At 46.8% G+C, this 26728-nt stretch overlaps 1 protein-coding gene across 3 annotated transcripts in view; it reads right to left on the minus strand.

Moving 5' to 3' along the window:
• The window catches only part of ELL2 (elongation factor for RNA polymerase II 2), a 39580-nt gene extending 13577 nt beyond the window's left edge, over positions 1-26003 (minus strand). The window contains exons 1-4 of one of the 3 annotated variants that reach the window (XM_071730172.1): positions 25787-26003; positions 15231-15278; positions 6203-6324; positions 2045-2208 (exon numbers count right to left, since the gene is read on the minus strand). In XM_071730172.1, the coding sequence (XP_071586273.1) occupies positions 2045-2208; positions 6203-6324; positions 15231-15278; positions 25787-25915 (463 nt within the window). In that variant the 5' untranslated portion in view covers positions 25916-26003. Of the gene's footprint in view, positions 1-2044; positions 2209-6198; positions 6325-15230; positions 15279-17269; positions 17425-25786 lie in introns of those variants that run through there. The other 2 variants (XM_071730173.1, XM_071730174.1) reach the window with 2 other exon arrangements.
• Between the last annotated feature and the right edge of the window lie 725 nt (positions 26004-26728).

The following is a 26728-nucleotide window of genomic DNA, read 5'->3' on the forward strand; positions in this document are numbered from 1 at the left end:
TAATTCCACCAGTGCTTAAGGAAGCTGCAAACACTTGGTGTTAGTCACCTGAGTTACCATCACACCATATTTTAAACTGAAATTACTCCCTCATATTAAATAAGCCCAAGTTGTCAGAAACAATACACCAAAAAATCGTGGGAACAAGGCCAGAGAAGTTTTAAAACACAGCCTGCACAGCATTTTGGATCAAACCCCACAGAAAGACAAGCTTCTCAGCAGAAACAGGTGTTTGGCAGTGGTTCATCAGAATTTAAAAACAAAGGCCACCCAATCACGATATCAGTTTTCCAGGAAATACTCAAAACTGACCCATTCTGTGCTTTTAAATAGCATTAAGTAGCATCTGCTATTGCAGAGAAAAGAAGGATTTATCCCAATATTACAGAATACTGCAGTAAGTATTGCTTGCAACCCAGCAGAGGGTGGGATAGAAAATTGGCATTTTCCCAACAGCAGCAACTCGTGTTTGGCACAGGAGGGAGACCCAATGAGTCCTGGAGAGCAAACCTGGGGCTCCTTTTCTCCCACCAGAGGTGCTCCCCAACCACAGGAATAGCAAAATCTTGTTTCCATTTTGCACTGCAGGCCAAACCCTTGTCACTTTCCTACCCTGCATGTTCCCTGGACTTTGCCCTCCTGATTTTCAAGAGCAAACCTTGCTGGGACAAACGTTGCATTTTCAGAACAGGTCCCACTTGCCAGTTGTTTACTGAACCTATGGCAAACGTTTCGACAAGTTAAACCCAAAGCAGACAAGCAAACCAGATGGTGTAAGCAGCATTCAAGCAACACACCTCCCTAAACTCATGCCTCCAAATCACTGAGAGAAAAAATAAAAATAAAAAAAATTAACCCAAGAGATGGCCAGGCATGATGATCAGCAACCACAGCTCCTGACTGGTGCTGCAAAATCAACCCCCTGCCCTACCAGCCACCACCTGAGCTCCACCAAGGCCAGCCTAAATCACAAGAACCACCAAAACCCACAACTTTGCTACTCCCCACCTTCAGGTGACATTTCTTTAGTGTTGAGTTAAGTTATATTTAAACAGCTAACAAGGACCAGGCAGATCATTCACATGTGAAACAAAACTTTCCCAAGCAGATATGAAACTGGTGGAAGCAGCTCCTCTCAGGATTCCATTTCAAGGCAGTTTACATCACTTTAAGTGGCTCCTGGTACCCCCCTCTCCAGCTCTGGGTTTCAGGGCCACACACAATTTTTTTTCTAGCTCCAAAAAGCCGTGGTGATGCTGGCAGAAGGTGCCCTGCAGGAAACTGAGGCAGAGCAGAGTGTTGGACCATCACTGCCAGGATGTCCATGCTCTTCATGAACTTCAGCCAAAGGCAGGGCAGAGCATGTTTGACCCAGGAGGATGCTCCCCTGGCACTGACCTGCAGCCAGCTCCAGGCTGCTCAGGGAAATGGTACCCAGAACAGTTTAGTAAAGAAGTACATCATCCAAGCCCTTCCTCCCTTGTTAATAATTATGGGAAGATGCCAACATTACCATAACTTTTCTCACCAATAACTTTTCCAACCTTCTTAACCAAACAAACATGGTCTCGTGGTAACACTTACTTATTAATGACTGAGACATAAAATTTTATCTGTATTAGGAAGTCTGAAAAATCGAAGTTTTTCATAATTAAATTTACAGATTTGTATGCGAAACATCATCTTTTTCAGATTACAAATTAAGGTTAACGGTTCAGCACAGTATTTAGGTACTCAAAAGTCATGAAACAAATAATTTAGCTACTAAACCAGAGAAGTGCACAGGGTGGCAAAACCCCTCACATCAATGATCAAAATTTCAGCCACTCAAGGAATGACTGGCAGGATTTCTGGGCAAAAAAAAAGAAGGTTAATGTCTCAATTCCCCAACAGGACACTGAAAATCTGTGTCACGGGGACAAGCTACCTACACCTCTGAACACAACAACTTTCCCAAGGACAGGCTGGAAAAAGATGAATTACTGCATCTGAAAACTTAAGAGATGTCTAGCAGAAAATGAAACACAACCTAAAAGCAACATACCTAAAGATGCTCCACCAGGTTTGATAACCTTTGCACCTCGATTACGCGACTCCTCTTCTGCCTGGGCCATGCGCTCTCTGGTCGTCTGATACGATTCACTTGTTGGACAAACTGTAATTTTGTTCTGTACAAGTCCCAGGCAAGTGAGCTGCGAGGCTCCAGAACTATAAAAACATTGAAAAAGGTTGAGGCCAAACACTACTTCAGAGTTAGAAGTTTGGCTGTACCCGGCTCAGGGAAGGAAAACCTTTTCCAGCTCCAGCAGCTGGGTGGGGTGTAAATGTCTTTCCAGTTGTCTCTGCACATCCAAACTGTGCCAGTTGTGACCATCAGGGTAATTACAACTTCCTGACATACCTGTCCTTCAGAGGCAATGTTGGGGACTGTTCTGGACAATGGACAACTCGGGCAGTTGGCATTCTCATGCCAAGCAGGTCCTGCCCCAGAGGCTTCCCACTGGTTTCCCATCTCCCATCTCACCATTCCCTGTGGGTTCTGGGGGTGAAGTCCTGCCCTGGGGTCACCCCAAGCCCAGGCAATGCTCCAGCCTTGGGGCAGAGCAGATGGAAAGTGCCTGGGGGAAAAGGAGCTGGGGGTGTTGGTCAACACCCAGCTGAGCACGAGCCAGGGGTGCCCAGGTGGCCAAGGTGGCCACCAGCATCCTGGCTGGGACCAGCACTGGGGTGGGCAGCAGGAGCAGGGCAGGGATGGTCCCCATGTGCTGGGCACTGGGGAGGCTGCACCCCCAATCCTGGGGTCAGTTCTGGGGTCCTCAGGAGCAGAAGGAGATTGAGGGGATGGAGAGTGTCCAGAGAAGGGAATGGAGCTGGGGAAGGGGCTGGAGAGCAAGGAGAAGGGATGGAGAGTGAGGAGTAGGGATGGAGAGTGAGGAGAAGGGATGGAGAGTGAGGAGAAGGGATGGAGAGTGAGGAGAAGGGATGGAGAGTGAGGAGAAGGGATGGAGAGTGAGGAGAAGGGATGGAGAGTGAGGAGAAGGGATGGAGAGTGAGGAGAAGGGATGGAGAGCGAGGAGAAGGGATGGAGAGCGAGGAGAAGGGATGGAGAGCGAGGAGAAGGGATGGAGAGCGAGGAGAAGGGATGGAGAGCGAGGAGAAGGGATGGAGAGCGAGGAGAAGGGATGGAGAAGATGGAGGTTTGGAGAAGGGATGGAGAAGATGGAGGTTTGGAGAAGGGATGGAGAAGATGGAGGTTTGGAGAAGGGATGGAGAAGATGGAGGTTTGGAGAAGGGATGGAGGTTTGGAGAAGATGGAGGTTTGGAGAAGATGGAGGTTTGGAGAAGATGGAGGTTTGGAGAAGATGGAGGTTTGGAGAAGATGGAGGTTTGGAGAAGATGGAGGTTTGGAGAAGATGGAGGTTTGGAGAAGATGGAGGTTTGGAGAAGATGGAGGTTTGGAGAAGATGGAGGTTTGGAGAAGATGGAGGTTTGGAGAAGATGGAGGTTTGGAGAAGATGGAGGTTTGGAGAAGATGGAGGTTTGGAGAAGATGGAGGATTGGAGAAGATGGAGGTTTGGAGAAGATGGAGAAGATCTGGAGAGTAAGGAGAAGGTCTGGAGAAGTTGTGAGGAGCACCTGAGGGCCCTGTGGGTGTTGATCCTGGAGCAGAGGAGGCTGAGGGGAGACCTTGTGGCTCTCTGCAACCCCCTGAGAGGAGGTTGGAGCCAGGGGGGGTCGGGCTCTGCTCCCAAGGAACAAGGGATGGGACAAGAGGAACTTTTGGCACAACTCAAGTGGTGCCAGGGGAGGTTTAGGTTGGAGCTGGGGAAGAATTTCTCCCTGGAAAGGGTTGTCAGGGCCTGGCCCAGGCTGCCCAGGGCAGGGCTGGAGTCCCCATCATCCCTGGAGGGGTTTCAGAGCCTGGGGATGTGGGGATGAGGGACATGGGGTGGGGGTGGGGAAGGGTTGGACTCAATGAACTTAAAGGTCTTCCAACCAAAACAATCCAATTATTCCTTTTCAAGAGGAGAGCCTTAGAGCAAATCCCACATGAAAACAAGGACAGTGAGGTCTCCCTGAGAGCAACAGACCAGGCACTGGGGTTCAGGTGTTTCTGAAGAAGCCTGGTCCTGGCCCAGTCCAAACATTCTCCTGCACCCAGCTCAACTGACAGAGACTTCATTCACATTGACCAAACCATCCCTGGAAATGTTCCAGACCAGGCTGGATGGGGCTTGGAGCACCCTGGGCTGGTGGGAGGGGTCCCTGACCATGGCAGGGGGGGCTGGGTGTTGATGATGGAGGTCCCTTCCAACCCAAATCATTCTATGATTCTATGACTGCCACTCTTAACGGGGATGTTATGTGGGACCCATCATTGAAACAGCTCTGGCCAGAGAAAGGGAAACAGCTTCCAGTAACCCAGAACACTTTAACCACCTAAAATTCCCCACCAAGACTCCAAGAGGGGAGGTGAAGACTCTGACATCTCAGCTTGGTGCACTGTTCCTGAAAAGCCCAAAGCTGGACCAAGCCACTAATATTTCAAGATGAAACAGCTACAGTTTTGGACACAGCCCAGAGCAACATACTGATTCCTTGCTCTGAAATTAGCCCATTTACAACAACAAAAAAACCCAAAACAAAACAGCTCTTGCCCCTACAAAGCACAGCTTTAATCTGTTCACCATTTAGTTGAACATTGCTGCCTTTATGCTTTTTTTTCACCACAGAAGCAGCCAAGCAATGACCAAGACACTGTAATCCCCCTCCTGGGGCTGGGCATTTTCAGAATCTGAGCCAGTCTGGAAGCTAGACCTGCTTTGAGCACAGAATTAGCCTAGATCCCCTGCAGAAGTCCTTTCAGATTTTTTTTTTTTTTCTAAAATGACTCTGTGTGTAAACACCACAGAAGTTGGTATATTTGCACACACTGTGCACAGAGCATGAGCTGTCTTTAAGGACCTTGTGCAAGCCAGCCTGGATTAAATTTTGAAACAGTTTATTGAAACCCCATCAAAACCACCTAGGCATGTTATTCAGAGAAAAAGCAGGTTTAAATTTCTTCTTATGAAACAAATCCAATCTCATTTATACTGAAGGTGTTGCTTCCCAAAGAAGATGCTTAGGAGAGGCAGCACCTCTCACCCTTAGCACCTAGTTCTGCTGGTTGTTCAGTGCCAGCCTTGGCAGCTCTGTGTCCCCTCTCAGAGAGAGTTTAATCCAAAAATACCCCCAAAACCCCACACTGCCCCAGGTATGACACTAAACCCTGCAGCTTGCTCCCAGTCCCATCAGTTGGGTTCACTGAAAAGCTGGACTGCAGTAGGAGGGCAAAGAAAGAGAAGGATGAGGATGCTGGTGGAGCAGGGTGATGCTCAATCAGCTCATTTCCACTCTGCTCCCCAAACCTAGAGAAATCTTCTTTTTTGAAATTGAGGGCAGAAACTCTCCTGTCACCAAGACCCTGAGCAGTGCCTTTGGGAGATGTGTTGGTGTCCCTGCTTGCTGCCAGCTTCCCAGATCAATACACAAACCCTGCCTGCCATGTCCCAGCTAATTAAATGTGACACACAGTCACTCAACACCACTGGACCACATCAATACTATGCTGGATGTAGTATTCTAGAAACTGATGTAAAAGCTCAGTATTTTCTTGCCTTTGTGGTGGACATCAACAGTGCTCACTTTGACTCACAGCACCAGGACAAGGCACTGCTGTATTATATTTGGCTTCTGAAACACCATGGTCATGCAATTATGGTAAGGTCACTGTTTTATGTGGTTTTTCAAGTCAAACAACTACCCATCGTGGCCAGCATGCTAGTGTGCTGCCAGCCATAATCATATTTACATATGGTTGTAGAATGGATCTCGCTTAGCTTGGATGATGCTGAATTGCAAATGCTTTTAAAAATAGCACTGATTGGTGGGAAAGTGCTCAAAAGGTTACTTTTTTTAAAGAGCAAACCCCCCCGGTCCATTCCCCCCCCCCCCCCCCAAAAAAAAAAAAAAAAAAAAAAAATTCCATGTAAAAGCAAGCATTTATAATTAGCAAGGAATCATGGTGTTGCTGGGCATTAATTTTCTACTGCAGCTCATCACCAGGAGCAAGCTTCTGTTAGAAGTTTTTGCAACATGCTCAAAGCCACAGAATCTAACTTAAATTTGCCATTAAAGATGTAAGCTTAGTAAAACTTACGTTGAGGCCTCTTGCTGGACACATTCGAAGCTTCCCTGAGGATTATCTTTGCCAACACTTGACAAGAAGAAGTTATACTCATGCATTTCATCTGGCTGACCAACTTTGGGAATTTTCAGCAGCTGGAAGAAAAGGAAAGAAGAGAGAGGAAAAAAAAAAAAAAAAAATCACGTCAAAACTTCAGCGTAGGCTTCTCTTTGCTTGTGATTAACTAGGGCCACAGCTTTAAACGAGAAAATGCATTTTGGAGGTTTTGATGTGATTGAGTGAAGGATTTTTTTTGTAGGGGGGGGAATTCTCCCTCTGGAGGCAGCGCTGGAGGCGTCCGTCACGCAGCAGCGGGGCAGCTGGAGTGGCTCAGCCTCTAATTCAGCAGAGTCCAGGGGGTAAATCATCCTTCCTCATTTAGTGGAATTAATATCCACGTGCTCACTTCAGATGCAACTGCTTGAGTACAACCAAGCAGAGGGAAGCTCAGCCAGGAAAACAGACGGGAGCAACCGGCACCGTCGGACACTGCCCCAGCGCTGGGATTTACTGGGACATGGGAGTCAGCTCCAAGGAGGGAAAAAAAAAAAAACATCAACAGGAACACCCAAATTAGAACAGCAAAATGTCTCAAGCTATACAAGATTAATTTCGACGCCCATGGGTGCTGAAACCCTTTTCGTTTCACCCAGCTCTAGATGCAATTATTTGCATAAATGCGAGACATAAATAGCTTCTCACAACTTTAGTCATAAGTAACAAAACTTGATTTCTTTGGCTGAACCAATAATTTAGTGCAGAACGTGCTGCGTTCTGCTGGAGCTGAAAAAATGTAAATATGAGAAGTCATTAAATTGACGCTTATGATGGAATACACAGAATTTCTCAGTGTGCTGCTATACAAAAAAAAAAAAAAAAAATAAAAAAAAAAAGGACTGGAAAACAAAAACCTGCTGCCTCCCAGCTACTTTTTTCTGCAGGCAGAACTAACCCGCAGTAAATGTAAAAAGCTGTTCTTCTGAAATTTGCTCCAGTTTTTAATGGATCATTAAATACGACAAAGAAAGATATGTAAAAGCAATATTCCCAGCCTCTCAGAAATCTTCCCCTCAGTAATTTGCTGGTGAGATTGGCCAGTCTTCATAAATGTCAATGTCATTTGCACAAGGAGCTACTGCAAAACAACTCCATTACCACTCATATTTATACATCAGTACCAGCTGCCAGGGACAGTGACTGGGAGAGTGGAGCAGAAACACAACTCACCTGAGCACCACATTTTTTTTTACTATACCAGCAGGCTTAAAAGAGCAATCTGTGTATTTTATGTAAGAATAGAAATAAATCAGGTATGTTACCTGTTTCTTTTAATGGGTGATTAAAAGGTCTAGCAATTTCATTTCATTCTTAAGTTTTTACAATATATTTTTGTCAAACTTTGCAAGGAATTGGTGACCAGCCCATGGGCATGCACTAAAGTGGGTGAAGATTCAGCAAGAACTTGGGGGAAATACACCTAAAATCTTCTAGCATAGAAGTGGCAGTGCAACTAATCTGAGAACAAAAACTTAACTTTTTATCCTCAGTTCCAGAGTTTTATTATTTAATAACAACTGAGGAATACAGCAGGCTAAGCCTTTCACTTCTGTGAACTTTTTCAATCTGTTCAGAGTACCCACGCAAAAGCCACAAACTGTCCCTTGCAGAAGAAAAGTTATTAAATAAGATAAATCAGATAACTCATTTTAATGAATTTCAGATGAGCTCCAACGAAAAGAACTTTAAGTTACATTAAATGCAATTTAATCAGCCTGTTACCTACATTATTATGATTCAAAAGTGAATGTTAATGAGATTGATGGAAGAATGATTATTCAATCTGAAAGTACTACAAAGCTGGCAGGGATTAAGTGCATGCTTCTTTGCAAAGACAACCTTATACCCTGAAAACCCAAGTAAACTCCTCTTACAGAGGGAAGAGCTTAAAGCATGAGGTTCCTGCTCAGCAACCTGCAGTTTAAAAAGTATTCCTAAGACATAAACACATTTTCAGCAACCCAGAGAAAACAACACCTCAACAGGAAAATCCTAATGACAACACAGGTTTGCAAAAACTACTGTCATCTCCAACACTTAAAATGAAGTTTTACTGCTTTTGACATATTTACCACTACTTTCTGTATCCTGCAAGACAAAATAAGCCTTTGAAGCAGTTTATAGATTCAGCAGCTTCAGTAAATAAGCCTGGTTTTGCATTGCAAATTTATATTATTAGGTTTTCTAAGAAGCTCAATAGGCAGTTCAGGGATCTGTGGCTTAAACCAGAATTAAGATACTGCCTTCAGCCTGAGATAAGCAGTGGCAAAAAGTTTGGTTTTCCTATTGGGGTGAAACTTGCAGAGAAGACAGCTGAGAAGCCTTTATGACTGCAAACAGATTATCCCATAAAAATAAAAGAGAAAATAAACATTTGCTTGCCTCAGGAAGCATCATTGCAAGACCATGGTCAGCACATGTGTTCCAGAAGCTGCTTTTGATTCTCCCAGGTATCAAGAGCATCCTGGCTGGCTCAGGGAATACAACACAGCAAACAGAAATTTGCTGTACTGCCTAGCAGCAAGGGAGCATTTCTGACCAGCAAAGACCCTGAAGAGAAGTTGTATATTTGCACACCTCATCCAAAAAGTCACCAGACTCTGGTTTATCTGAACACAGTTCACAACAATATCTCCCTGAAGGGACAAAAAACCAGGCTAAGGTACAGCTAAGCCATAGACAGGTGAAGACATCTCCCCAGCAGGCTCTGTAGGGAACAGCTCTTTGTTTCAAATTCTTTCCTCCTACATTGCCTCTCCACAGATGCCTTCTGACACTGCTTTACCATCTGTACCATTTTCAGCCTTCTTTCCTGGTTAAGGGAAAAAAAAAAAACAAAACAACTTTAACAAAACCACCTCGTATTAAGTGGAGTTTGTCAAAGGTGACTTGTGAAAAAGGTCGTGTCAGAAGCTATTGCAGTTATTTTCCAGTTCTGGGAATTCAGTAATTGGTTCTTTAGCATAAAGAATTCGCATTATTTTAAAAAAAGCATGCAGGAAGTCTTACTCTTAATGCCAAACACATCACTCTATACTGAAGGAGATGCAAACCCCCTATTTTCTAGATCCATGCTGAAAAGACAGGAGAGGCCAAGAAGATCCTAATGGATGGCAGCTGCAAGAAATCTTCTTTCAGCCTCTGCTCTAGGCTAACAAAGAAAACATTATCACCTATCCTTGCATATGATTCAGAGACAAATCTAATCAACACCCAGAATCTTCACCCCGTGGCAGATTTTTTACCTGAGTTATGTACTGAAGGATAGGCTAATTTTCAAGTACCTGTATCTCCATCACTGATGTAACCTTTTTTAGGACAGAACTATTAGGTGAGACTCTTCACAGTGTCAGGGTAATCTGATGAGGTGTGAAGTCAACCTAAGGAGCAGCAACCAGCAGAACTCCATGACCTGCTGCTTCCCACACTGTGCCAGTCCCACACTGCAGGGTATCTTGCAGAAAATTATGGAAAACTACAGGAATTTATAATACATAGAAAATTACAGAAAGCTCTCTTAACAACAAAAAAAAAAGTTTTCCTCTATACCATCTTCATGAACAACATCTCTGCAGCAAATGGACAGCAAGAGCATTAGCAGAACTGCTCTCCCTTCCTAGAGCATGAGTAGCAAAAGCAGAAACCAAGAAGTGTTTTTTTTGCACCAGAGGGCAAAGAGAAGTGTCTGTAAGTGCAGCAGTGCACATGACAGCTTTTATGCTTCAGAAATTTGAGACTTCAGGATAAAATGGTGTAAGTGTTCTTACTGTGTGTTGTTTGGAAGCAAAAGGATGGAGAGAGCACTTCGGAGTCTTCCTGGGTGAAAGTGAGTCTCAACCCTGAAGTGACAGAAGAACTCAAAGGCTCAAACTCAGATGAACTCAAGCTCACACCAAGCAGCTGTGAAACCTGGGGCAAAACTCTACAGCACACAGGGGGACCCTGTCCCTGCCTCTCTCCCCTCTGCAATGAGAATTTTCCTGGAAAACCCACAGCTGTGACCTGTTCCCACCATCACCACCAGCCAGGCTGGAGCACTTTAGGATGAGTGTCAAGCCACTCCTGACCCTCTGCTGCCTGTTTCACAGTGCCACTTGGAAACTCTGCATCCTCCAACTGGCTTGCAGGTTCTCACTACATAATGCACTCACTAATAGAGAATATCTAATGGAACTACTCAGGCCCTTGACTTTCATCCCTTCCATTAGCTCAATCAACAGCTTCTACAATTTTCTCCTGTGCAGACTCACTCAATTTTCCCTGGGTCAGAACTTTTTGTCAGTTCAGTCCTCCTCTTTGCCAGGGCAGACTCAGGCACAGACAGCATGGGCTCAGGAAACAACAGGTCCTGCTTCACCAACCTGACCTCATCCTACAAGGAGAGGCTGAGGGAAATGGGAATGTTCAGTTTGGAGAAGAGGATGAGAAAGGAGGCTGCAGGGAGGTGGGTGCTGGGCTCTTCTCTCAAGTGAACAGTGACAGGACCAGAGGAAATGGTCTGAGGCTGCACCAGGGAGGTTTAGAAGAGATATAAGGAAGAATTTCTTTACTGAGAGAGTGGTCAGGGGTGGGAATGGGCTGCCCAGGGAGGTGGTGGGGTCACCATCCCTGGAGGTGTTCAAAAGCCTGTGTAGATGAGGCACCTCAGGACATGCTCTCTAATGGGATGATTTTTTCCTTGCCCCCTGGGTTGATGGGTTGGACATGGTCATCTTCAGTCAATTCTATGATTGTCCCTGGTAATACCCTGTGTTACAGTCCCCTCAAATCAGGCCAGACTTCATTTGTTCTCCAAACCTGAGTCACCTAATCTCTGAGTGCATGTACTCTCTCCTCTTGCCCTTCCATGGTACAGCATCACGTCATCAGGCTGACATGAGCACCCAATTTTTAGGTGCCTCTGCTGAGCAGATGCACTCAAATCCTCCCACTCCTTTGTCTCCTCTCAGAATCATTCCAACCTTGCCATCTCACCAGTGCTTTTCTCCCAAAACCTTACTTTTAAGGATAAAGCAGTTGGCAGCTGGTCTGCTTCCTGCCATGTCTGCATCCACACCAGCACCCAGCCACAAGCCTCCCCACAACAGGATTGAATGATTTCATAATTAACAGCTGCAGGGCCCTCCAGGTTAGGCTCCAACTATTTTTTTTTAAGAGATATTTCCAATTAACCCATTTTCTGAGCTGAAGATTACTCACAGCTTCTTTACAGCAATGCTTTACTTGCCAAGAGGCAAACCCCTGCTACTGGGGAAGGGCATCAATCTGCCCAGCAGGGACATCCCTGCTGTTTTCCACCTAACTTCTACTTCTATAAATCTCAAGAGGGATCATTTCTGTCCTGGCATCATTTGGATCTGTGCTTCAGTGCCTTCTGCCCAGGCAAGCTTCCTCCTGAGATTAAAACTTTGCTCCTTCATCTGCCTTGCTGCAGATGTACACCCTGCACCTTCACGGAGAAAAAAGTGCTCCAGAAACCTACCCCTCCACTTTGAAACTTCAAAAAACTGCACCACAAAAACTATTCCAGCCCTATTTTTTTTTATTGCTTTCATTTTAATACTAGCAGTCCTGCAAAAATACTTTTTCCTTCAAGAACTAAACCTCCTGCTCCACCATGTCTACACTACAGCACAGAAATGGGAAATGTCCCTTTCAAAAAGTAAATTAAAATGCCTTTCTACAGAAATAATGTGACCACACATGGCTGCCTTGAAAAAAAAAAAAAATATTTTACTATTCATAAACTATTTCAAATTCATACATCTTAGTGTACTTACTCATGCTGACCTGTACACACATGGATAACCCTAAGGGAGAAGGCTTTCTTTCAGTTTCCATCTTCATCCTCAGATGGGTTCTGGGTGCTCCTGGGGGAAGGTGGGATGGTGGAGGCACATGCATGGCAGCAGGAGATGGGAATGCCACCATTTTTTTCTCTCTTTAATTGTTACAGAATGATGGGGGGCCAAGCTAATTTCATGGTATCAACTGGAGGATACAGAGAGAGGGTGTTCAGGACCCTGAAGGATCCCAAAGCCAGGACACAGAGGGGTCAGGGTTCCTTCCCACCTCTTGCCATGCCCTATAAAAGTAAGGGGAGTGGGAAATTCTGCCCTTTCTTGGGCATTTCTCCCTTGATGGTTTTTGGAGAGAGGCTTCTGCTCTTTGTCCTGCTCCAAATCCCCTGGGTGCTGAGGAGAGCTCTGGACCCTTGGACACTCCTATCTGTGATCACCAGTACTGGGTTTTGTATGTATTTGTGTACTTGTTCCTTATCTCACACATTACTACCTCTTCCCCATTCTACTAAACTGGTTCTAGTGACAACTCCCAGCCTTTTTTTTTTTTTTTTTTTTTCTCTTCCCTTTATCGTCCCCTGGGAGAGTGGTGGTGGGGAGTGATAGAAACCAGTTCTCATCTCTGGGTTGTGGTTTGCCCTGACCACTAAGCTGAGGCAATAGAAAAGGTGTTTTCAAGTCTGAGAAAGTTAGAAACACAGGAGGGAGGTCACAGCAGGAGAGCTTGGCTGTCTGAAGCCTTCTCCATGCAGAAGCACACGGGGCTGAAAACACAGTTTTTGTTTTTCCCTCTAAACCTGTCCCTGCTGCCATCACAAACCAATTCCCATTATTCAGATTCCTTAGGGCTTCCTGCTCCTAGCACAGCCCAGCAGCTACACTCCTCAGGCTGCCTAGATGTACTCTAAAACCTTTAATTACCAAGTGTTTCTTAAAGATGGATCTGCAGTCTCTGTCCTCCAGCTATCTCAGCCACCAGCAGACAGGATCATCTGGACCATTTGGGAGGAGGATGCTCCCAGAGTTCTCCCCCTGAAGGGCCTGGCTTCAGCTGTGGTGCAAAAGTTGGTTTTTAAATCACAGGTACCTTAGCAAATCACAGATATCTTGGCTGTGCTCTTCCAGCAAGGTTCTGGAACTTAGCACCTAACTGTGCAGCAAGCACAGGTGATTTCTGCTGGTATTGGACACAAATCATCTTACTGCATCACTGGATTTGCTGCTGGGCCTTCTGTACCCACAGACTTCCAACAATTTTCAGATCCCTTCAGAGCAACAACTCTACTGTGCAATACACACACACACACAAAATTAAGCTTGCTTTTTTTTTTTTTTTTTTGGCAAGGTGACTGTAGAAGCTTTTTGACACCAAGCTCAGCTTCTTGTTAAACATATACATGAAATAAAAGCTCCTTAGCTCCTTCCAGTGAAGGTTCCTCTTCTTAATTCTCCCATACAACACAACTTTCAACCTCCCCAAGCCAGAAAGCTTCCTTGTATTTCTCCACTCCAGCCCTTCCCATCACCCACAGAACTGGGACTCAGCTGTATGTAAACAGAAATGGAATATTTAAATAAAAACAAGCAAAGAAAGCACCTTTTTTCATAAGGCTATATTTTATCCTCAGCTATTGCCTGTGCTGCATGTATACTGGTAAATGCCCTGCTTTAATTTACTTCCCACCTGCCTTAATGCCCTTAGCATTTCTCTCCCTACTGCAGGGACTCAGGATCTATGAATCTCCAGCAATAAATTCCTTACTTTGCATTTCCTTAATTATGGACAGATTCAGAAAGCATCATAAGAGATGACAGGCACAGGAGCAGACCTTCCTCTTGAGTCCCATCGTGAGAAAGAACACCCTTTGATTCACTTTCAAATAGAAAACAGGAAAAACAACAGTGTAAGTTAACATGTGGCTCTTCAGCAGTCTTGTGACCTCTGTATTTTGACAGCTCTTGACAACCCCCTGGATTTTTCAGTCTCCCTCAGCCTACTCACATCTCCAGCCTTGCAAATGACTGCTTCAAAGCTGCTACAAGAGAACATGGGAGAAAGCAGCAGTGAACCTTTGAAGAAGAAGAGGGGGAACAGGGTGGACAGATCATGCTGGTAAGTTTTCTTCCACTTTCAGAACCTCACACCAACAGCTGGGTTAATTATTAATACTCCAAGAGCTTATTTTGAACTTGGCTCCTGCTCCATCCCTCACCACGTGCAGGTCAGGAAGCCCATCAGCCAGGCTATCTGGTCCCTTTTGCTGCATTATTTACCTGCCAGATTGGTCTTGATGGCACCAGGAACTCAGACCCATCTGTGCTCCCTGCCACTCTCTCCTGGTGCAGATGCTCTGCCTGACTACCCTGAGTAAGGTGGTTATTTATTCTAGCAAGGAAATTCTTTTGCCAGCATAAGTTTAAATGTTTGCCAGTACAGTTGCATATAAGCTACAAGAAGAAAGGTTTTTCTTAACAAAACAAGCAAAAAAAGCACCAGTGGACCAGGACTGTGGTCCCACATCTATGGGTGGGAGTATCCCTGTTGTCCCTTCCCAGCACTCCATCACTACACAGGCACTACACAGATACATAAAAAACATAAAAATTAAGACTTTAAACCCTAGATCTTAAATTGTTCTATGTAGAGATCATCCCCAATACATAATACTAGCTTCAGTTCCCCAATTTCCACCATGGATTCATTGTTTAGGAGGAGCTGGGGCCTTTAGGAGGCCACATTGCCTTGTATCTTCCTGAAATACTCTTGTTTTCCTGGGGCTTCAAAATAGGTTCAAGAACCACCTGCAGTTTATAAAAAAAAAAACACTCCACAAAACTGCATATCTGCTTCATACCTTCAAACCAACCACATTTTAACATTTTAACACATTAAATTTGCACTGTCCAGTTCACAATTTGCAAGTTGCTCCTGATGCTTTCAGAATTTAGTCTAAAAGCTGACAAAAGCAAGACAAAAAAGGATGGTTCTCTTACACTTTCAGCTACAACTCTTAAGTAAATAAACAATGAAAGTTGTTTGGCTCTAAGTAGATCTTACAGGAGTCTGTAGCATTTGTGTATTTTCTTAAATAAGTGAAAATTGTCACTAGATTTCCAAAGCAACAAGAGTACAAAATACTCACCCCTTGGGAGCCTTGAAACTGAATTGAAGGTTGAGAAGACACCTGATTCTACAAGAGAAAGAAAATAATTAGAATGTGAGGAAAAGTACAAACTGCCATGAGAAAAAGAGAAAAAGAAGGCAGATGTGCCCACAGCAAACCCAAGGGCTCCTTGTGCCCATGCCAGGATGCAGACCCCAGCAGGCTGCCAGCACCAGCTCCAGGCTTCCTGCAGATCCCAAGGAAACACTGGAACCTGTGGAATGGCACCTGCTGGCACTGAAAGGGAAAAACAAACTTCTCCCCATCCCAAAGTACCACAGAAATGCAGGAGTCCAGAATGATGTGCTGTCCTCACCCCAATCCCTGCCCTGATGTCCTGGTTGGTTGGGGCTGGGATTGGTTTGGTTCCTGGGGAGGCTACTGATGGGCATCATTATTACTTGTACCTGAGTTGTGGGTATCAGGGGGAATTCCATGATTCCAGCATTCCAGGGGTGGCTGCCAGGAAGATGGAGACTCCCTGTTTACAAGGAGTCCCCAGGGACAGACAGTGGGTGATGGGTACAAGTGACTCCTTGGAAGATGCCACTTGGACACCAGAAGAAAATTTTCCTTTCTGGGAGCAGTCAGACATGGGAACAACCTCCCCAGGGAAGTGGTGGATTCCAGAACACTGGACACATTTGAGGCACAGCTTGACAAGGTGTTGGCCCATCACACCTAAACCATGTTCCTAGCTGGAAAGGCTGGACCAGATGATCCTTGAGGTCCTTTCCAACCTTAGAAACAAAAGGAAATTTTGTACAATCAAACTGGCTCCAAGAATAAAAATAAAAATAAAAAAAAGAAGCTTCTGAGTTCCCACAAGCAATCCTTGCTTCACCACCTAGGTACCTGCCAGGAAAAAAGGCAATATGGCCAAAACCAACAAAAGCTCCTTGTCTCCACTGCTCCACAGCAACAAGTGCAGGCTGCTTCTGACCTGGGAGGATGGAAGGGTCCTGCACTGCTTCTCTGCTGACACCACAGCCCATGGGGACTGGCAATTGTACAGAGGGGTGGGAATAATTTAAAAATAAAATAAAATCAAGGAGCTTGTTAGTTGGAAACTACTTTCCTCTCTGGCTTCTGGTCAGATCTGCTTCTTGGCACAGCCCAAAGGACAATACCACCAGTGCCAGCAGGACCCCACTGGTAAGAATATCCTATTTTAGCAGCAATGCTGACCTTGCTCAGCTTTACTGAGCCCTGAAATTATTCTGCTGGACACAAGAACACAGGGCAGCTATGCTGACTAGCTCCATTTGCTTGCCTTTGTCCACAGGGAGTTTGCCAGCCCACTGCAAACACACTGAACAAGTTGCACCAAAGGATGAAATCCTAAATGAATACAGACCTTATTCCAGCAAAAGTGCTCGTGCACTTAAAATTTAGGTGCAATGTGGGAGCATGCAGGACTCAGCAACACTGGAAAGATGAATTAGGTCCAACCTGTCCTCTCCTCCCTCCAGCCACAGGTTCCTCCTCCTTCCCTTGCACTCCTCTTGCCCTTTTGCAGTAAAATCCATCTCACCCAGCACAACACTCCCTGTGCAGGGATGGGCAAAGAGATGAAGATGCTCAGGAGGGTGTCAGCAAGAGTGCAGGACCAACCTGAGCCTCACCTGGTGCTCAGCATCACCCAACACCACAAAATCCCACAGAGGGCTCCCACAGAGTTCCCATCTGGGGTCTCCACAAATGACCATGCTTGTTTTTCCACAATCAGTGGCTCATACACTATCTCAAGCTAAGCAGCAACCAACATGAGGTACAGCCTGAAATCCTGAAACAACCTGCTGCCACAAATCTAAAGACAGAACAGTTTTAGAAGTGAGCTGAGCTGGACACTAGAAATGTCCCCATCTGCTTATCCAGCACAGAAAAAAGGAAAAGTTGGTTTTTTGAGCTGGAGAAACCTTGCTGGTATAATCAGCCATCTCCCCTCCTCCAGTGTGAAGAACCATTAAGAAAAAACCCTGAACTTATCAGGGCACCAAGCAGAAAGTCTCACCTACCCCCTGGCAGGCCTGGGGTGGCAGGTTGCTGCAGCAGGGAGCAGAGGACCTTGGCTCTTCAGCCAGATCTTCTTTCCTCTCCATGTCCAATGATCCAACTGCTCTGAAGAGTCACCAGACAGAGCCTGGGCTTCAGCAGGGATGCAGGAAGCACTTCTCCAAACTCCCCTTTCCCTCTGCACCCCCAGGATCACCCACTGCTTCTTCTGCCTTTCTTTTCTGGCAGGGAAGAGTGTGGAAGTTTTGGAGGAGCAGCTCTCTGCAGGAGAACACAGTCCCACTGCTCCCCTGTGCTCATTCCCCACCTCACACCCTCATTAAGAGCATCACAGAATCACAGAACCACGGAATCACAGAGTCACAGAATGACATGGATTGGAAGGGACCTCTCAGGGTCATCCACTCCAACTCCCTCATTAGATCAGGGTGCTCAGAGCATCCTCAAACCTCACTTTGAACATCTCCAGGGATGAGGCCTCAACCTTGGCAACCCCTTCCATTTATCCAAAATTACAGTTAGAGGGCACATCCCTCATTAGCCCTGTTCTGCATCCATTTACACACTTGCTGTCCAATAATTCAGTCTTGTTCCTCTCTGAAAATGCCAACTCTGCCTTGCCCCTGGTCTGCTACAACAGGAAGGTGCTGAAGTCCACCACCCAGCTGGGGGACAGCCCCTCCTGCTTTACTTTTACCTGCTGGTTCCATCAGCTGCCTCTGGCTGGTGCCCAGGAGCTTCACACAGCTCCAAGGGGACCCTCTCCATCATCACCTGGACCACTCTCCCAGATGCTCTGGGATGTTCTGGCTGCTGATGGGCAATGAAGGAATGCTTTCTGAGGACTGGAAAGAGCATCTCTGAGATGTCTCACCCTCTGTCTGGAAATGCCCATTTCAAGCTTGATGTCATGCAGAGATTATTTTTCCCCTACACACTACTTTACCTGTGGTGAAAAGCTCATCTGCCACCTCTTTTTGCCACCAATCCAAGGTCTTCCCGGAGCTCCTCAGCATCACTTTCTGATCACCTGAATAATCAAATACCACCTCCAAGCTTTTACATCTCAATACTTTCTCCAGACCACTGCTGAATATGTTAAGTGAAACACAAGGCTCCAGGAGTGACAGCTGGGAAATCAGAGAGGGTCTTACTTCCACCTTGAAGAGCCACCACTAAGCCAGACCCCACCTCTGCACACTTGGCCAGTTCAGCCAAAAATGTCTGGAATGGTGCAAACCTGAAACCCATACAATCCCACAGCTGGAACATCAACTCCAGAGTCTCACCTTACAGATCCAAAGAAGCAATCCCAGAAAAACTGAGAACCCCAAGCAAGCTAAAGCATCACTTCACTAGGGAGTAGGAATAATCATCCCTCAGCTCAGCTGAAAACCAAGCTACAAAAAGCTCCAGGCACACTTCATTTAGGTAATTACCCTTGATTTGCATACTAAGATTTTGCTCAAGATAAGGGAAAAAAAAAATATAGCTAGAGGATCTGTGACAGTCAGGTCTTAAATCTCTAATTTGGGGTGCAAAAGCTCAAGAACTGGCTGGCTTTCTTCTCCAGGTCCAGAATTTTGCTTTAATATTAAGTCTGGGCAGGGAACTGCATCTGCTGGCAAGACCCAAGATGTGTGTACACACATGGCACACTGCAAATAACTCAGATATTTAAAAGGCACCACCCTTGTACATGAAGCCAATTATCTACTGTCTTTCAGGCACGTTGAGTCAAGAGTGCACAGAAGATGCCTTTGTATCAGCACATTAGAGATTGTGATGTATAATAAAAAAATTTCACATGCTTTGGTAATTTTTAAAGAGCTCTGCATTATGTAGGAGGACAGAGCAAGGCAAGGCTCTCTAACAAGGCCACCCTAAGGACTTCCCCATCCCTTCTCCTTTCAGGAGCTTCTCTCCCTTGCCTCTGGGCTTTGAGCCACCCACTGAGCCCAAAAAAAGTCACCTGCCAACCCAGAGCATGGCCATGGACAGCACAACTTATGCTGAGGAATTCTATTTTATGCTATGCATTATGACAACTCAATAGTATGTCATGTGTAATTGAGACTATATTAGTTATGTAAAATTATATTTGTGTATTATATTGTATTTTCTTCACTCAAGGAGAAGGAAAAACACATTTGTAAGGACTACCTGCACTCCCAAAGCTCAGTGAATGACTGCAGACACATCTGTCACACCATGCTGCCCCAAGGAACCCAAGTTCAGATCACCAGCTCTGATGTCCACATGCACAATACACTGAGAAAACCCACGTTGTGGAGTGGCAGAGACATCTCCACAGGTGGATATGGAGAGACAAGAGCAATTCAGCCCCTTTGGTGGATCCATCCTGATTAATTTTGGAGTGACACTGTTTTGTTGCTGGCTTGTTTGGGGTTTTTTGTTTGTTTGGGTTTTGTTTTCTTTGGTCTTGTTTTAATATTAAATGTTTTCACACGAGCTGGACAGCACTTAGTAAGCAGGGAATTAAAAAACAGGGAAAAACCTTTATCACAAAGTTTCACCACCTGCTTACTACACAAACCCTAGAGACACAGTGATCTTCATCACACCAAGAGGACAGGGAAAGGCTGAAGGAACTGGGTTTGGAGAAGAGAAGGGCCAGAGGACACCTCACCACCATGGTCCAGTATCTGATGGATGGCTACCAGGAAGGTGGGGATTGCCTTTTCACCACAAGGGTGAGGGGTACAAGTCATTCCTGAGAAGAACTGGACACCAGAAGAAAATGTTTCACTCTCAGAACAGTCAGACATTGGAAAAGCCTCCCTAGGGCAGTGGTGGATCCCAGAGCACTGGACATATTTAAGATTCAGCTTCAGAAGGTGTTGGGCCATTGCATCCAGACTGTGTTCCTACCTAGAGAGGTTGGACCAGATGATCTTGGAGGTCCCTTCCAACCTGGCATTCTGCATTTCTATCCTTCACAAATAAGAGCAGTGTATTTATCCTCCTATTCACCATCAGGAGGCACTTGTACCATTTCACCAGCAGGAGCTGAAGGAGATGACCATAACCTGCATTACCTTGTAGTTTTGGGATGCCAGATGTAAAAAGTCCCAAGCTGTGATTTTCCCTGAGACCCTTTGCATTTTTGCACTTTGCCTTCTCACCTTTGACTGTACCCACAACCAGCACACAGCAGTGGCCACCTACATGAGGAATGATGCCCAGAGGAGCATCCTGCCACCTGGTGCCAAAACCAGACTGCTGGTAGGCACCAGGGCTGGTCAGAAGCAGCATAGAGATGTGGAGAGGAATGAGCCTCCCTGGAGCATCCCATCAGCTCACCCCATCCCCTGGAGCTACAGCACTGACACTGCAGCAGATCTGGGAAAGGGGAAGTGGTGGAGGTGCTGGCACATTGATCTGCTTCTCTCTCCTGGGAAACAGAGCTGTGTTCTGACAGCACAGCCATCAGCTGCTCAACAGCCCACGGTGCCTGGATCAGGAAGGTCTGGCTCCTTTCCTACTGATTCCCTCCAGCACTTGTGGGTTTCTTCCATAACCTCATTCAATTTGCTTACCTAGAAGAAGACATTCCTCCCCAAAATAGTGAAATGGTTACTCTCTCCAATGGCAAGAAGTGGAAAAGCACCTTCTTCTTCCAGAAGTGGTGAAACCCCACATCAGTTGAAACCATCTGAAAATAATTTCACCCTGGACATACAAGTCAGTTGTGTCTCCAGTGATCCCTCATGCAGGGAGCAGACAAAGGACCCTCTAAGTCATCCTGGACCATCCAGGATGGCACCAATTCATCACCTTTGAGAGAACAGTGGTTTAACTGCCCTAAGCTTTTGTTGCAGTCCCATGTCTCATCAGCCACAACCTTCTTGACACCTGAAACAGGATACACATCTTACTCACTCCATACCAGACCTCTAATTTATTCAGGGCACTCCTGTGTGTTAGACAGCCCAGGAATTCTGTGGGAAGGGAAGGCATCAATGCCACTGGCAGCACTACAGCTGCCACCCAGACACCCCAGAGAAACTGCAGGGGTTATGATTTCCCCTTCTCCCCCCAACAGATCTGTTTGACATCAGACCCAGAAGTCAGCAACAACACAAAAACAAGCAGAGTGACATCACCCAAGCCTTGGTGCCATAGGGAAAGAGCTTAAAAAGAGCTCGCAATCAACAGCCATTGTGGAAAATTTATTTATAATGAATACTTGTCTTCCTTGGATCACTTAACTCTGCATTATCAGCTACTTCATACATAAAGGATACATGCAATCTTTATTTTTCAAGAAAACAAACTAAAATACACTCACAGCTTAACATCAGCTCTCCCTCCACGTACCTGGACTGGGAGATGTCACACAGGCACATCCCTTCTTTGTCACAGGCTGAAAATCACCCTCCAGCAGCCTGGATATTGGTGGCAAACAGGCCAGTGGCAGATTTTCATTTCTGTGCCAAAGGCAGGAGGGAAAGACTTGGCCTCTCCCAGCTCTGCTCAGGCTCTGGAAGTGCCCTGCAGGAACCAGACTCTGAACCAGGCTCTCCTGCATCCTCCTGTCCTTGGATCATCTTCAGCCTCTTCCCTGCACCACTTCCAACCACGACTTTCCTCCCTGCTTCCTCACCTCACCCCATTCCCTTCCCTTGGAGACAGGTTGGGGTGATACCCAACCAAACACAGCCCACCCAAAACTCCAGCTCTTGCTTCCAGTCTTCTCCACCACTCCCAGTGAACTCCAGCCTGCATTTCTCTTTTTTGTGTCATCACCTTTAGTCCCTCCTCCAGCCAAGACTCACATTAACACCCCAACAGCTCACCTCAGGGAGCATCTCCCCACCACAGGTGCCCACCCTTGTGCAACTTAATCTAAATACAGCAGAGCTATAGTGCCTTGCAAGCTTAAAGCTTAGCACGGTGTCCACTTGAGAGCTCATTAGAAAAAAAAAAAAAATGAAAAAAGAAAACAAGAAAACTTACAGATTTTTGCCCCATCTGTGAGAAGAAGCACATCCTCCTTCCAGCAAGACATCACCAGAGCTCCCCTAAAAGGACAAACCTTAAAAACAAATGAGTTTGCCAACTCTCAGCCCAAATCCTGGCCAACTGAGGCAGACAGAAGCCATGGAAAAATCTGACCCTGGTAAATGAAATGTTGCAGAACCCTACAGCTCCATTTTAGTTGCTTAGAGGAGGGGAACACCAGGCAAAGATTGCATTTCAGAAGCTTACTGACTCAGCAGCTCTGCAGCTGGAACACCCCAATGGCTGTTTGAAGAGTAAAACTGTAAATACAAAACAGATTCCTGAGAGTCACAGTTACCCTTTGGTTTGAAAAGCTCAGATTTTGCAGGCCAGGACCTTTAACAGCATGCAAAATAAAATACACCCCTTCAGCTGCTTTTACCTGGAGAAGCACAGCTGAAAAGTGGCTGTAGATGGACATTAATTCTGCAAAAAGAGCATATCAGTTGGAGGCAGCCCTGCAGACACTTTTCAATACAATATCCTCTGACCTGCTGCAGGGTGGTCAGCAGATTAGGTCAGGCCACCACCAGAGAGAGTGGAATTATACACTGCAGCCAAGCCAGATGGGAAGGTCCACACGGTCCAGGTAAAATTACTCCCTTTCTGCTTAGCCAGTTCTCTTTATATGGCTTCCAAGGACCACATAGAATGGCAGTGTTATGGGCTCAGCCATCAAAAAGTGTTTTTTCTTTTTCTGCTGGGCTGTTTTCTGCACAGAGGGTGGAGCTGCATGCTATAACTTGAGCTAATCTTATCAGTGAGGTGCCACTGAAAAAGGGAGGTTCTGCTCCCACCACTTATCCCCTGTGCCCTCCCTCCACCTGAGCTCCTGTGCTTCTCCACCCAGCACTATCCCACTGTAAAAGAAACACAGGAACACCTCAGCCAAGTAACTGGGTTCAAAAAAAGTCCCAGGGGGGCAATTCCAGAAGGGAAAGGCAGGTGATGTACCAGGGTCAGCAAAGCCATGTCCAGCAGCAGCCAGATCCCAGAGCAGCTGGATCCATGGAGCAGCATCCCATCAGCAGGAATGTCTCTGCCCAAGGCTGCTCAGCCCTGCTTTTGGATCAGGACATGGGACACCCTGCCCACCCATGGGATGCAGATGCTGCACCAGGGAAAAGTCATCTTGTCACTTTTTGCTGCTCTCTCCTGCAACTCTGACCTCTGAGAGCAACACAGGGCACTGAAGCAACCAAAGCCTGAGTAGTACTCCCTCCTAAACAGAAATTAAAAAAACAAAAAACCCAACAAAACAATTAGCCATGCTTTAAATTAATACTTCCATGGATGATGCTCATGGACCTTAAAGCATGCTCTTGATGTTGTCAGAGGAAATCTAGGCAAGAAGAATGTCCTCCACCATCTAAATCCAGCAGACCCCAGACCATGATGATGGAGGGCACCTTTTCCAGCATCATGGAAATCCTGTGCAGTCAGGATTTCCCTTAACAGTACCGAGCTGCAGAAATTAACTGAAGGGAAACAACCTCTGTTCTGTATTTCTGAAGGTGGAGGTGGAATTAGATCTTTTTACCTTAAGAGTTCAAGAGTCTTTTGAGTCTTCATTGTCATGCCAGCCAGGAAAATCCTTAGCAGAGTCAACAAGGAGCAAGAGCTCCGTTCTTTATGCATGCTACTTAAATGTGAGTATCAAGCAATTAAGGATACAGAGTCTGATTACCTGCTGCCTAGGTGCTAGAGGTGATGGGGTAAGCAGGGAGTTATCCTTGATTTCTCACCTCTGCATGCTTTCTGCCATGGAACTGCTGTCACGTAACAGGTAAGATCCCCAGCACAGGAGACGGGCAGCAGCAGGACTGCAGGTTACCTTCCTTTCATTCCCTTTACTGCTTTACCCAGGTCTCCCCAGCTAAAAATTTTAAGCCTTTTGAACAATTTTAAGTGCAAATTTTTCAGTAGCCCAGTCAGAACTGGAATGGGTCAGCAGAGGAGCTGTGCATTAAGGCAGAGGGAAGGAAGGAATCATGAGCTACAAACATCACTCCTGCCCACCTGCAGCACGGGACAGATGATAGCAGATCACAGCTGGAGTTATTTAAAACAGAGGACACAGAAAGGGACAGTTTCTTCTCCCTACCCCCCCTCCCCTCCCAGATGCTGATATTCTGCCAAATATTAATAAAACAAACCAAAAAGCATCTCCAAGGACAGGTCAGAGGATCACTTCTTTATCAGTGCCCATGGAGTCCTCGTCTACCCGTGTTAAAGTTGAAAGTGTGTGATTAGGCTGAAGAGTACAAAACCTGAGCCTTTTCAAACCCAGAAACCCCAGAGACTAGAACAGCAGAGCTTGAAACTTTTATATTCCATTATTCTTCCACATCCACACTCAGGCAGCACCGGACTGTGGAAGGACCTGCAGGAAGAGTCCAAGTCTCATTTACAGTTAGGGAGATGAAAAAAAAGTAAACCAGGGAGAAGAATTCAATTATTTTTCTGATCAGAATGATTACAAATTGCTCTTTGCTCAGTTTGCAATATTGAGGTCATTAGGCATGTATTAACTATTTTTCATGTAAAATCACATTAACTTTAGGAATTGATCCTAGCTTAGAAAAACAAAACACAACACAGGTAAATCATTTACCCAAGTTGTTTCACAAATCAGAAATAATTAAGCCTCTGCCAAGACGTGTTTACCTGCAGTGAAGACAGCAGTTTTATTACTAATAAAAACTGTCAGCACAATTTCCAACTTGCCATGCATCCCAACACTGCAACCCCACAGCATCCATCACCCTCCTGCACGCAACCCCTGGGGGTCCCCGCTCCCCGTTACGAAATTTCAAGCACGGAACACACCCCCCCCCACCTCAAAAAAAAGAAAAAAAAATTAAATAAAGGAGTTTAGTCCCCCGGAGGGCATTATCACCCCAGGGGATGCCTTCCCCATCCCTCCCTGCATCCCACCGGCTGCGGGGAGAAACGGAACGAACCGGAACAAAACCCATCCAGAAAAACACAACCCTTTTCTAGGAGAGGGCAGAACTCGTTCGTCCTGAATTAATTAACGACTCCAAATGAGCTGTCAAGGCTGCCGGCACCGCGGCTGCGGATATCAAATACCTGAGTCACTTTTGGGGAGGCAGCGCCGGTTCCCCGCCTCCCGCAACCCCCGCGGGGGATCCCCGACAACACCCGCCGACGGGGCTGACCCCCCGCACACCGCACCCCACCGCAAAAAAACACGCGGAACAGGGTCAACTGGCGACTTTCCGCCGAGGGCTTCGCCGAAACCCCGCGGAAAGTTTGCGGAGTGTCACCGCGCAGGGGAAAGCGCAACAACCTTCAACTTACACCCGGGAAAGAGAACCGGGGGTCAGTGCGGACCGGGACCGGGGGGAAGGTTGCGGAGGGGTGAAGGATCTAGGGATGGGGTGCTGAGGGGGGTCCCGGCGCCCCGCGCACCCCGCGTAAAGGGGACCTAAGAGACGCCCAGCCCAAGCCCGCCGCTCCCCGCCGCTCACTTTGTATTCCTGGTAGCTCTCCATGGCCCGCAGGGCGGTCTCGGTCAGCTTGACGTGCATGGCGGTGATGTTGGGCGGCCGTCCCCCGCAGGACAGGCCGTACCGCCGACCCTCCTGCAGCTCCGCCATCTTACGCGCCCCCTCCGCCTCCGCCACCGCCGCCGCCGCCGCCGCCTCCCGCCGCCATCCCGCCGACCGCCCCGCGCGACGCCGCCCCGCGCCCATTGGCCCGAGGGGGGACGGGGGCGGGGCTGGAGGGCGGGGGGCGGGGCTTGAGGGGAACAGGGCTTGAGGGGGAGCGGGTCTGAAGGGGCGTGGTTTGAGGGGGGCGTGGCTTCAGGGGGAGTCTGAGGGAGGCAGCGAGGGGGTCGGTGAGGGGAGGGATGGGGGTCGGGGGGATGTGGGGGGATCGCACCCCAAAACCTCTGCTCTCAGGGGCAGGGACACCTCCCAGCAGTCCAGGGTGCTGCGAGCCCCAACCCCACACACACGGGAGTGTGCGGAGAACGGCAATAAAGCACATGAGGGAGCACAAATCCTGTGAGGGGCTGAGGGGTCTGGAGGAGGTGAGAGGAGACCCGATGGCTCTGTGCTGCTGCCTCAAGGGAGGGTGGAGGGAGGAGGGAAAAAGCCTCTGCTCCTGAGGGATGGGATAGGAGCAGAGGGAAGGGATGGAAGCTGTGCCAGGGGAGCTTTGGGCTGGGTGTTAGGAAATATTTTGTCACTGAGAGGGTCGTCAGGCATTGGAATGGCCCAGGAGAGTGGTGGAGTCCCCATCCCTGGAGGCATTTAAAAGGCATTTGGAGCTGGTCCTTAAGGACAGGGTTTAGTGGTTGGTGCTGGTGTTGGTCAAAGGTTGGACTGGATGAGCTTGGAGGGCTCTTCCAACCTAAACATCCTGGGATTCTGTAAACTCAAATCTCAAAAAGGTGAAAGGCTAAT

Source organism: Heliangelus exortis, chromosome Z (assembly GCF_036169615.1).
Source record: "Heliangelus exortis chromosome Z, bHelExo1.hap1, whole genome shotgun sequence".
Classification (NCBI taxonomy): Eukaryota; Metazoa; Chordata; class Aves; order Apodiformes; family Trochilidae; genus Heliangelus; species Heliangelus exortis.